Here is a 13439-nt window from a genome sequence, read left to right as displayed (position 1 = left end):
TGCTTTTCCTTCAAAAATAAGGACATTTCAATGTGACCCCAAACTTTCGAACGGTAGTGTATCTTGGAGAGTGAACTTCAGCGGTATTTCCTTCGTACATCAGCGGCTTCTCCATATTTTCATGGGTAAATGTCTGCTGTTAAGATATTATTTTAACGTCCTTGGCTGCCGTTATCGACTCATTCCGGTTCAGTATGGTGCAGACTAGCAACGCTATGCTCAAACTGCTTCACCAAGTTAGCTAGCTACACACTCTATCATGTTTTTTGGAAAAAACAAGTGGCTCTGTCTGGCTATTCATTCACAAGCAAAGCTAGTGCTAGGAATCTGTAACATTTGCTATGCCAACTAATGGGGAAGATATATCTGAAGCGAGCTCAAAACTCAATTTGTTGCTCACAACTTAAAACAAAACAAAAAACATAATAAACACAATAAAACATACTCGCTCAGTTAATCTAGCACTCTCGTAAGGTAGGGTTGTACGGTATACCGGTATTAGTATAGTACCGCGATACTAATGAATCATATTCGGTACTATACCGCCTCTAAAAAGTTCCGGTCCCCCAACCCCTCTTGCCCCCGTCGTCGTCACATCTTGTCATCGCTGGTTTTACAAGCAGACGAGCATGTTCGGCAGCGCACAATCACAGAGTACTTACAAGCAGACACAGTGTGTAGACAGAAAAGGGAGAACGGACGCATTTTGGCTTAAAAACTAATAATAAAGGTGAAGCTATAACACTGAAACGCCCTCAGGAAGCGGTGCTTTAAGACATGGCTAGCTAGCTAGCGGCTAAAGTCCAGCTGCAGTCAGCAGTGTTTTAGCTACTTTTAAATCACTAATTGTCAGGTTCAAACACTGATGACATCTATTAAACAAGACGAGAAGCAAGGAATTAAACAGAGACAGAATTCAATTTAGCTCAATTGAGGGGCAACATTGTCGTCCCACGCTTTGATGAAAAATTGTACGCCTCCTCTTTTATTTGGACTTTCCTGATTACATGGCAACAGCTGTTTCTAAGGGAGGGGGGTCGTAAACAGCCACTGCCTTTGGTTACAAAACAGTTCAAAGAAAAGGTCGTAAAACAGTTCAAAGAAAAGGTGGGAAGGAGGTGGGAAGGAGGGAAGTCAGGCCTAGATCTCGGGTAAAGACAAAATCTTCCTGTGGATTACAATACATCAAATAAACCGACACCCTCATGTTGTTCCCCATCCTACACAGTGGAGTTTTACAAGCCTTTTGCTTGGTAGAATAAAAGACAGCTTTTGTCCTCTCGCAGGGCGAGCTGAACTCAATGTAACACAAAGTTTTGTGATAACTTAGATACAATTATTCTGACACTAATCCTCGCCTACATGGCGACAAATAAAGTACGTTTCTTACAAGTATCATCCCTGCAGGACGAGGAATAGCTAAACATGCTTCACTACACACCGTAGCTCACCGGCGTCACAATGTAAAGAAACGCCATTGGTGGATCTACACCTGCGTCCACTGTAATGATACCAAGTACAGGAGCGTATCTAGTCAATACTACTATGATTACGTCAATATTTTTTGGCATCACAACATCTTCTTTCGTTTTTAAAAAATTCATATGATGTTTATAAACTCAGGAAATATGTCCCTGGACACATGAGGACTTTGAACATGACCAATGTATGACCCTGTAACGACTTGGTATCGGATATTGTAGCGTCCCGGAAGAGTTAGTGCTGCAAGGGGTTCTGTGTACTTGTTCTGTTGTGTTTATGTTGTGTTACGGTACGGATGTTCTCCCGAAATGTGTTTGTCATTCTTGTTTGGTATGGGTTTACAGTGTGGCACATAGTTGTAACAGTGTTAAAGTTGTTTATACGGACACCCTCAGTGTGACCTGTATGGCTGTTGACCAAGTATGCATGGCATTCACTTGTGTGTGTGAAAAGCCGTAGATATTATGTGAACGGGCCGGCACGCAAAGGCAGTGCCTTTAAGGTTTATTGGCACTCTTTACTTCTCCCTACGTCCGTGTTTTAAAAGGTCATAAATTTTACTTTTTGAAACCGATTCCGATAATTTAAAAACCGATACCGATAATTTCCGATATTACATTTTAAAGCATTTATCGGCCAATAATATCGGCAGTCCGATATTATCAGACATTTCTATCCTGGGCTGGTGTGGTTACACGTGGTCTGACACGAGGCCGGTTGGACGTGCTGCCAAATTCTCTGACACGCCTTTGGAGATTAATTATGTTAGACAAATCAACATTCAAGTCACAGGGAAACAGCTCTGGGGGTACATTCCTTTTCAGGCAGCATGCCAACTGCACGCTCCCGCAAAACTTTCATTGTGGCACACCTGTGCAGAGGTGGGTAGTAACACGCTACATTTTCTCCATTACATCTACTTGAGTAACTTTTGGGATACATTGTACTTCTAAGAGTAGTTTTAAAGGCCTACTGAAAGCCACTACTACCGACCACGCAGTCTGATAGTTTATATATCAATGATGAAATCTTAACATTATAACACATGCCAATACGGCCGGGTTAACTTATAAAGTGACATTTTAAATTTGCCGCTAAACTTCCGGTTCGAAACGCCTCTGAGGATGACGTATGCGTGTGACGTAACCCGGCGAACACGGGTATGCCTTCCACATTGAAGTCGATACGAAAACGCTCTGTTTTCATTTCATAATTCCACAGTATTCTGGACATCTGTGTTCGTGAATCTGTTTCAATCATGTTCATTGCATTATGGAGAAGGAAGCTAAGCAAGCAAAGAAGAAAGTTGTCGGTGCGAAATGGACGTATTTTTCGAACGTAGTCAGCCACAACAGTACACAGCCGGCGCTTCTTTGTTTACATTCCCGAAAGATGCAGTCAAGATGGAAGAACTCGGATAACAGAGACTCTAACCAGGAGGACTTTTGATTTGGATACACAGACGCCTGTAGAGAACTGGGACAACACAGACTCTTACCAGGATTACTTTGATTTGGATGACAAAGACGCAGACGTGCTACTGTGAGTATGCAGCTTTGGCTTTTTTTTGCGTATGTACGTAACTTTTTTAAAATATATAAGCTTTATGAACCTTGGGTTAGGTGAACGGTCTTTTGGGCTGAGTGATTGTGTGTGTTGATCATGTGTTTGAATTGTATTGGCGTGTTCTATGGAGCTAGGAGCTAGCACAGGAGCTAGGAGCTAGCATAACACGTACCGTACCGTACGTGCGCGTCACGTACGTAACTGTTTAAAAATATATAAGCTTTATGAACCTTGGGTTAGGTGAACGGTCTTTTGGGCTGAGTGATTGTGTGTGTTGATCAGGTGTTTGAATTGTATTGGCGTGTTCTATGGAGCTAGGAGCTAGCAGAGGAGCTAGGAGCTAGCATAACAAACACGCAGGTGTTATTATGCAGGATTAATTTGTGGCATATTAAATATAAGCCTGGTTGTGTTGTGGCTAATAGAGTATATATATGTCTTGTGTTTATTTACTGTTGTAGTCATTCCCAGCTGAATATCAGGTACCGTGAGTATGCAGCCTTGGCTGCTAAACATTCAATAACTTGACCGTATGTGCGCGTCACGTACGTAACTTTTTAAAAATATATAAGCTTTATGAACCTTGGGTTAGGTAAACGGTCTTTTGGGCTGAGTGATTGTGTGTGTTGATCAGGTGTTTGAATTGTATTGGCGTGTTCTATGGAGCTAGGAGCTAGCAGAGGAGCTAGCATAACAAACACGCAGGTGTTTTTATGCAGGATTAATTTGTGGCATATTAAATATAAGCCTGGTTGTGTTGTGGCTAATAGAGTATATATATGTCTTGTGTTTATTTACTGTTGTAGTCATTCCCAGCTGAATATCAGGTCACCCCCGGCTCTCACAGCATCTTCCCTATCTGAATAGCTTCAACTCCCCACTAGACCTTCACTTGCACTTTACTCATCCACAAATCTTTCATCCTCGCTCAAATTAATGGGGAAATTGTCGCTTTCTCGGTCCGAATCTCTCTCACTTCATGCGGCCATCATTGTAAACAACAGGGAACTTTGCGTATATGTTCAACTGACTACGTCACGCTACTTCCGGTAGGTGCAAGCCTTTTTTTTTATCAGATACCAAAAGTTGCAATCTTTATCGTCGTTGTTCTATACTAAATCCTTTCAGCAAAAATATGGCAATATCGCGAAATGATCAAGTATGACACATAGAATAGATCTGCTATCCCCGTTTAAATAAAAAAAAATCATTTCAGTAGGCCTTTAATGCAACATACTTTTACTTTTACTTGAGTATATTTATAGAGAAGAAACGCAACTTTTACTCCGCTCCATTTATCTACGTTCAGCTCGCTACTCGCTACTGATTTTTATCGATCTGTTAATGCACGCTTTGTTTGTTTTGGTTTGTCAGACAGACCTTCAAAGTAGGATCTATCGCATGCCTGCGTTTCACCAATCAAATACAGTCACTGGTGACGTTTGACTCCGTTTCACCAATCAAACAGAGCCAGGCGGTCACATGATTAACAAGCTTTTAAGCTTACATGAACTCAACGTCAAATTTGAGGAAGCACATGTTATATCTACTAAGTAACGTTAGTAGATATTTTGGCTGTCACCGTAGGCTGATGTTAGCTTCCCTGCTATGAATCACTGTCAAATGTACATCGTGTGGGGACATTTATTAACGCACTGCAGCCTCATAGACACACTCACACACACACACACGCACAGTCGCACACACACACACGCATGCATAGAAACACCAGTCAGAAGTGCACAGTGTGTTCCCAGGTGCAGTCCACACCTATCAGAGTTTATGGTTTGCGTAAAGGCTAACTTGTTATTTTCCTTTGTAATCTCTGCCTACTGAGCCTATGGTGCTGTTAAGTTATTGTGGCTCTATTTGCCTTAATTTTTTAATGTTCATGTATTATTATCTAATATATATTATTGTTTTAGTTGCTTAAAGGCCTACTGAAACCCACTACTACCGACCACGCAGTCTGATAGTTTATATATCAATGATGAAATCTTAACATTGCAACACATGCCAATACGGCCGGGTTAACTTATAAAGTGCAATTTTAAATTTCCCGCTAAACTTCCGGTTGAAAACGCCTTTGGATGATGACGTATGCGCGTGACGTAGCCAGGGAAACAGAAGTATCGGTACCCCATTGAAAACAATACAAAATAGCTCTGTTTTCATCTCATAATTCCACAGTATTCTGGACATCTGTGTTGGTGAATCTTTTGCAATTTGTTTAATGAACAATGGAGACTGCAAAGAAGAAAGTTGTAGGTGGGATCAGTGTATTAGCGGCTGGCTGTAGCAACACAACAAGGAGGACTTACTTGGATAGCAGACGCGCTAGCCGACGCTAGCCGCCAACCGCATCTTGCACTGAGCCTAGTCTATAAAATCCGCTACACCTCCCTGATACCAAAGTACATGTCAAACTACTTCCTTAACGTAAATGACCGCCATAACCACAACACCAGGGGGTGCTCCACTAACCACGTTAAACCCAGATTCCGAACTAACAAAGGTCTTAACTCATTCTCTTTCTATGCCACATCAATGTGGAATGCGCTCCCAACAGGTATAAAAGAAAGGGCATCTCTATCCTCCTTCAAAACCGCAATAAAAGTTCACCTCCAGGCAGCTACAACCCTAAACTAACACCCTCCCCGGATTGCTAATAATCAAATGTAAACAATCAAATGCAGATACTTTTTCTTTTTCTTATGCCTTCTGATCTCTCTCTCTCTCTCTCTCTCTCTCTCTCTATGTCCACTACTTGATGTCCATACCCCCCCCCCCCCTTCCACACTCCTGATTGTAAATAATGTAAATAATTCAATGTGATTATCTTGTGTGATGACTGTATTATGATGATAGTATATATGATAGTATATATCTGTATCATGAATCAATTTAAGTGGACCCCGACTTAAACAAGTTCAAAAACTTATTCGGGTGTTACCCTTTAGTGGTCAATTGTACGGAATATGTACTTCACTGTGCAACCTACTAATAAAAGTCTCAATCAATCAATCAATCTGTGATCGGGTGAAGTCTTTCGTCGCGCCGTCGATCGCTGGAACGCAGGTGAGCACGGGTGTTGATGAGCAGATGAGGGCTGGCTGGCGTAGGTGGAGCGCTAATGTTTTTATCATAGCTCTGTGAGGTCCGGTTGCTAAGTTGCTATGTTAGCTTCAGCGTCGTTAGCAACAGCATTGTTAAGCTTTGCCAGCCTGAGAATTATTAACCGTGTAGTTACATGTACATGGTTTAATAGTATTGTTGATCTTCTGTCTATCCTTCCAGTCAGGGATTTATTTATTTTGTTTCTATCTGCATTTGAGCCAGATGCTATCACTTTAGCTCAGTAGCTAAAAAGCTTCGCCAATGTATTGTCGTGGAGATAAAAGTCACTGTGAATGTCCATTTCGCGTTCTCGACTCTCATTTTCAAGAGGATATAGTATTTGAGGTGTTTTAAAATACAAATCCGTGATCCACAATAGAAAAAGGAGAGAGTGTAGAATCCAATGAGCCCTTGTACCTAAGTTACGGTCAGACCGAAAAAAGATATGTCTTGCACTGCATTCTAGTCCGTCACTCTAACGTTCCTCATCCACGAATCTTTCATCCTCGCTCAAATTAATGGGGTAATCGTCGCTTTCTCGGTCCGAATCGCTCTAGCTGCGTTGAAAACAATAGGAAAATATGAGGAGGCGAACAACTGACTACGTCACGCTACTTCCGGTAGGGGCAAGGCTTTTTTTTATCAGAGACCAAAAGTTGCGAACTTTATCGTCGTTGTTCTATACTAAATCCTTTCAGCAAAAATATGGCAATATCGCAAAATGATCAAGTATGACACATAGAATGGATCTGCTGTCCCCGTTTAGATAAAAAAAATCATTTCAGTAGGCCTTTAAGAGATATTCCTGGCTCTGAATTTGCTCATTGCTATTTTTATGTTTTTGTGGATTATTTGTTGCCGTCATTAAACGAGCAGGTTACTCTTCAGTTACCCAGTACTTGAGTATTTTTTTCACAACATACTTTTTACTTTTACTCAAGTAAATATTTGGGTGACTACTCCTTGCTTTTACTTGAGTAATACATCTCTAAAGTAACAGTACTCTTACTTGAGTACAATTTCTGGCTACTCTACCCACCTCTGCACCTGTGCAATAATCATGCTGTTTAATCAGCATCTTGATATGCCACACCTTTGAAGTGAGATGGATTATCTGGGCAAAGAAGAAATGCTCACAAACACAAATTTAGACAGATTTGTGAACAATATTCGAGAGGAATAGGTCTTTTGTGTATATCGCAAAAGTTTTAGATCTTTGAGTTCAACTCGTGAAAAATGGGAGCAAAAACCAAAGTGTTGCGTTTATATTTTTGTTCGGTGTAGCATCAGACTAACTGACCACGTGACCTCAATCATTTCTTACTTATTTGACTTCATTCACAGCTTTGATTTACTTTCAGGTTCCGTTTCCTGCGAACAAGCTCCCTCCTCCATGTCTACTGAAGAAGAACACCTTGAAAACAGGTGTTTGTTATAGGATATGCTCATCTTTTCCAGCATAAGGACTTGATTAAATTACATTAAAACATTTATTTTTATTGCTGCAGTGAAGAAAGACGAGCTTCTTGTTCAACGATCGCACTTGATGATGCTTTGTCAGCTGTCGCCAGAAGCCTGTCAGACACAGATATTGATGTCCATTTGGTATGAAAATCAACAATATACACGTCTTTATTACACACATGAACTAAAAGACACCTGTTTATTACACACAGGAACTATAAGACATGTCTTTATTACACACGAGGGCCAAAAGGGGGGTTTAACTCTCTCTCTCTCTCTATATATATATATATATATATATATATATATATATATATATATATATATAGTACAAGCCAAAAGTTTGGACACACCTTCTCATTCAATGTGTTTTTTCTTATTTTCATGACTATTTACATTGCAGATAGTCACTGAAGGCATCAAAACTAGGAATGAACACATGTGGAGTTATGTACTTAACAAAAAAAAGGTGAAATAACTGAAAACATGTTTTATATTGTAGTTTCTTCAAAACAGCCACCCTTTGCTCTGATTACTTTTTCGCACACTTTTGGCATTCTCTCGATGAGCTTCAAGAGGTAGTCACCTGAAAATGGTTTTCACTTCACATGTGTCATAGTTTTGATGCCTTCAGTGACAATCTACAAGGTAAATAGTCTTGAAAATTAAGAATACGCATTGAAATGTGAAGGTGTGTCCAAACCTTTGGCCTGTACTGTATAATATATATATATATATATATATATATTAGGGCTGGGAATCTTTGGGTGTCCCACGATTCGATTCAAAATCGATTCTAGGGGTCACGATTCGATTCAAAATCGATTTTTTTTTTTTTCAATTCAAAACGATTCTCGATTCAAAAACGTTTTTGTTTTTTTGGGGGGTTTTTTTTGTTTTTTTGAAAACAATACACAACAATACCATAATAATGCAATACAATTTAATTTTGAAATTCTGAACTTGTAATTTCTTGCAGTGTTTATTAAGTGGTAATATGTCACATTTGTCCCAATTAACTTTGTACCCTGATAAACAGCCATATTCAGTGATGACATTATTGATATAAAGAAGACAGGAGTTAACATGTGACAGGTAAAAAAATTATGTCGTCACAATACATCGATAGCTTATTATACTGAGAGCCAATATTTATACCATGAATATTATTTTCACTTCTTATTTTTGCAGCTAAGGGTTCAATAACCAAATTAAATAATAATCCAGATGCAGGACATCCCTGTTTTACTCCTCTTTTTAACAAAAAAGGTTCTGAAATATGATTATTGGTTTTGACTGATGCCATGGGCCTTGTATAAAGCATCTTAATCCATTGTATAAAATTATCTCCAAATCCAAATTTACGTAATGTGCAAAACATAAATGACCAGTTTATGCGGTGGAATGCCTTCTCCGCATCAACAGTACATACTGCTGTGGGATAAGGGAGACTTCTAGCATAGTAAATAACATTAAACAATTTCCTTGTATTGTCTGACGATTGTCGACCTTCCATGAAGCCAGTTTGGTCAGTATGAATTAATTTTCCTATTACATTTGATAATCGTGTGGGTAAGATTTTTGCCAAGATTCAAAAGGATTCTCTATTCATTCAATACATAGATTTCAGCAGGATCTACCCCAGTCTGCTGACATGCAAGCAGAGTAGTAGATTTTTGTAAAAAGCTTTTATAATTGTAAAGGACAATGTTTTATCAACTGTTTGCAATGATGTACATTTGTTTTAACTATTAAATGAACCAACAATATGACTTATTTTATCTTTGTGAAAATATTGGACACAGTGTGTTGTCAAGCTTATGAGATGCGATGCAAGTGTAAGCCACTGTGACACTATTGTTCTTTTTTATTTTAATGTCTAATGATAATGTCAATGAGGGATTGCATTGTTATGGTACTGCTGTGTATTGTTTTGTTGGATTGATTAATAAAAATAAATAAATAAATAAATAAAAAAATTAATTAAAAAAAAAAATCGATTTTTTAAAAATGAGAATCGATTCTGAATCTCACAATGTCAGAATCGCGATTCGAATTCGAATCGATTTTTTCCCCCACCCCTAATATATATACAGATACATTTATACATATATACACACATATACATATGCATACATATATACACGTATATACATATACAAACATACATACATATATATACACATATAAATATACACACACACACATATATATATATATATATATATATATATATATATATATATATATATATATATATATATATATATATATATATATATATATATTTAAAATTCAAATCACAATCAAATCAAGGATGCATTGTGGTAAAAACTTTTTTAAATATATTTTGCTTCCTTTATTGACATTTGGTGGGGTTTTGTAGTGAGCTGACGGAAGATGCCGGACGTGTTCCTGGAAGACATTCCTTTCAAAGACCTGTGACCTCCCACTCTTGCACACATTAACACACGATACTGTGTGACAAAACGGAGTAGAGAAAATACTCGAGATGCTGACTCTACTTGAAATCATTAGAGACTTGCAGTGTCTTGTACTACACTAAACTCAAATGCACATACACGTTGGGTGTAACACAACACATTACAACACAACACATTACAAAACAGGGCGGCACAGCACAGGAGTTAGTGCATGTGCTTCACAATACAAAGGTCCTGGGTTCAATCCCCAGGCTCGGGATCTTTCTGTGGGGTGTTTGCATGTTCTCCGCCGTGACTGTGTGGGTTCCCTCCGGGTACTTCTTCCCACCTCCAAAGACATGCACCTGGGGATAGGTTGATTGGCAACACTAAATTGACCCTAGTGTGTGAATGTGAGTCTATCTGTGTTGCCCTGCGATGAGGTGGCAACTTGTCCAGGGTGTACCCCGCCTTCTGCCCGAATGCAGCTGAGATAGGCTCCAGCACCCCCTGTGACGCCGAAAGTGGTAAAAAATGGATGGATGGGCATTACAAAACAATAACAACATGTTACATTACAATACAATACAATACAATAACAAAGCTTTTCAGTTTCCTGCACACGTTGATAATAGTTTAAGAAAACCTATATTTTCTGATCAATATTCTGTCAGTGGCTGGATCACTGTGCATATGTTTTGTCAGTATTTAATTTATTTTCTTGCCTTGGAGTTGTTGCTAAATCAAAGATTTAGATATATATATATCCTGCATCATTTCTGAAATAAATCAATCTGTATGTTAATGTGTTAGAAATGGCTTTAAAAGTGAGGTTTTTCTTCTTTAGTTAAAGGCCTACTGAAATGATTTTTTTTTATTTAAACGGGGATAGCAGATCCATTCTATATGTCATACTTGATCATTTCGCGATATTGCCATATTTTTGCTGAAATGATTTAGTATAGAACAACAACGATAAAGTTCGCAACTTTTGGTCTCTGATAAAAAAAAAAGCTTTGCCCCTACCGGAAGTAGCGTGACGACACCGGAGGAATGACTGCTCATATTTTCCTATTGTAGAGATTCGGACCGAGAAAGCGACGATTACCCCATTAATTTGAGCTAGGATGAAAGATTCGTGGATGAGGAACGTGAAAGTGAAGGACTAGCGTGCAGTGCAGAACGTATATTTTTTCGCTCTGACCGTAACTTCGGTACAAGGGTTCATTGGATTCCACACTCTCTACTTTTTCTATTGTGGATCACGGATTTGTATTTTAAACCACCTCGGATACTATATCCTCTTGAAAATGAGAGTCGAGAACGCGAAATGGACATTCACAGTGACTTTTATCTCCACGACAATACATCGATGAAGCTCTTTAGCTACTGAGCTAACGTGATAGCATCGGGCTTTACTGCATATAGAAACAAAACAAATAAGTCCCCGACTGGAAGGATAGACAGAAGATCAACAATACTACCAAACTCTGGACATGTAAATAAACGGTTAATGCTTTCCAGCTTGGCTAAGCTTAATAATGATGTTGCTAACGACGCCATTGAAGCTAACTTAGCTACGGAACCTCGACAGAGCTATGCTAAAAACATTAGCTCTGCACCTATGCCAGCTCTCATCTGCTCATCACGACCCGTGCTCACCTGCGTTCCAGCGATCGACGGTACGACGAAGGACTTCACCCGATCACAGATGCGGTTGGCGGCCCGGAGACGGAGGAAGTCAAGGTGAGGTCGTTCGGCTAGCGCGTCTGCTATCCTCAAAGTGCTCCTGGTTGTGTTGCTGTAGTCCGCCGCTAATAGACCGATCGCACCTACAGCTTTCTTTTTTGCAGTCTCCATTGTTCATTAAACAAATTGCAAAAGATTCACCAACACAGATGTCCAGAATACTGTGGAATTTTGAAATGAAAACAGAGCTTTTTGTATTGGATTCAATGGGCTCCGAATACTTCAGCTTCCACTGTTGACGTCACGCGCAAACGTCATCATATCGAAACGTTTTCAGCCGGAAGTTTGCCGGGAAATTAAAATTGCACTTTATAAGTTAACGCGGCCGTATTGGCATGTGTTGCAATGTTAAGATTTCATCATTGATGTATAAACTATCAGACTGTGTGGTCGGTAGTAGTGGGTTTCAGTAGGCCTTTAAAGTCTCTGTTTCACAATCAAATGTTCTGCTTTCGTTTAGAGGTCTGTGTAATTTTCATATAATAATGTTTTATGTCTAATAAAAGATTATTGATATATTGTCTTTGATTTTTGTTGTCCTGCCCTCTGCTGTTTCCTGTTATTGTCAAACTCTTCTTACCTGAATCCTTTGCGGCGCCAAAAGACACACATGAGGCATATTTCTTTCTTTTGTTCTTTTTGTTCCACCTGCCACACCTTGCCAACACGTGTCTGCAAAAGCTACTCAGCAGATTCTGAAACATCGATACCAGAGCTTTATGCTCCAATATCGATTCTCCAATCAAAATATATATGCTTTTGATCCTTTTGTTATTAGAGACAATGTATAACATTAACAGGAACACCAGGTAAAGTAACGTAAGTCATTGAGATCCACACTGCTGTGCTCAGTCATTCAGTCTTGTTTAAAAGAAAAAATGACTGGTATTTAGAATGAGTCACTCAGCATTATAAAACAGCAAGTGTTTGTATCCCTTTATTGAAGACTATTTGGAGACACTATATACAGAGTTGAATATAAAAAAAACAACACATTCAGTGCAAAATAACACCACATGGGGCGGCATAGCTCGGTTGGTAGAGTGACCGTGCCAGAAACTTGAGGGTTCTAGGTTCGATTCCCGCTTCCGCCATCCTAGTCACTGCCGTTGTGTCCTTGGGCCAGACACTTTACCCACCTGCTCCCAGTGCCACCCACACTGGTTTAAATGTAACTTAGATATTGGGTTTCACTATGTAAAGTGCTTTGAGTCACTAGAGAAAAGCACTATATAAATATAATTCACTTCACATTTTGTTTCGCCCTGTGATTCTATATTGTTTGACAATGATTCCCCAAGAGCAGCAACATTTGAAATACACTATTTTTTACATTTTGCCAGACACATTATGAATATTTGTATCAGCATCAGATGGGTGTCGCCGGTAACCACCTGAATTTTACTCCACATAGTTGCTTTTTCGACTGTCTACGAAGCATAGCTCCAATACAACCACTTCAAAAGTGATTCGGTGTTACTCGTTGAGTCAGCTGGGTGTCAACCTGCATGGAAGGACAATAACCATCAACTTCTTTATTGAAGTCAGAGAACAAATTTACATAAAACATCACTTCCTGTTCAGCTCACATACATGGGGAAGCCGCAAACCTTCAAATTAAAATACACCATAACTGTT

General features: G+C 39.2%; 1 protein-coding gene across 3 annotated transcripts in view; it reads left to right on the top strand.

The window, feature by feature from the left end:
- The window catches only part of LOC133638716 (phosphatidylinositol 4-phosphate 5-kinase type-1 beta-like), a 46051-nt gene extending 33761 nt beyond the window's left edge, over positions 1-12290 (top strand). For 2 of the 3 annotated variants that reach the window (XM_062031599.1, XM_062031600.1), the window contains exons 13-14: positions 7527-7590; positions 7674-7776. In XM_062031599.1, coding sequence (XP_061887583.1) covers positions 7527-7590; positions 7674-7776 — 167 coding nt within the window. Of the gene's footprint in view, positions 1-7526; positions 7591-7673; positions 7777-10015 lie in introns of those variants that run through there. The other variant, XM_062031601.1, reaches the window with a different exon arrangement.
- The last annotated feature ends 1149 nt before the right edge of the window (positions 12291-13439 follow it).

The sequence above is a fragment of the Entelurus aequoreus genome, linkage group LG21 (genome assembly GCF_033978785.1).
Source record: "Entelurus aequoreus isolate RoL-2023_Sb linkage group LG21, RoL_Eaeq_v1.1, whole genome shotgun sequence".
NCBI lineage: Eukaryota > Metazoa > Chordata > Actinopteri > Syngnathiformes > Syngnathidae > Entelurus > Entelurus aequoreus.
This window is presented reverse-complemented; position numbering and strand designations above follow the sequence as displayed.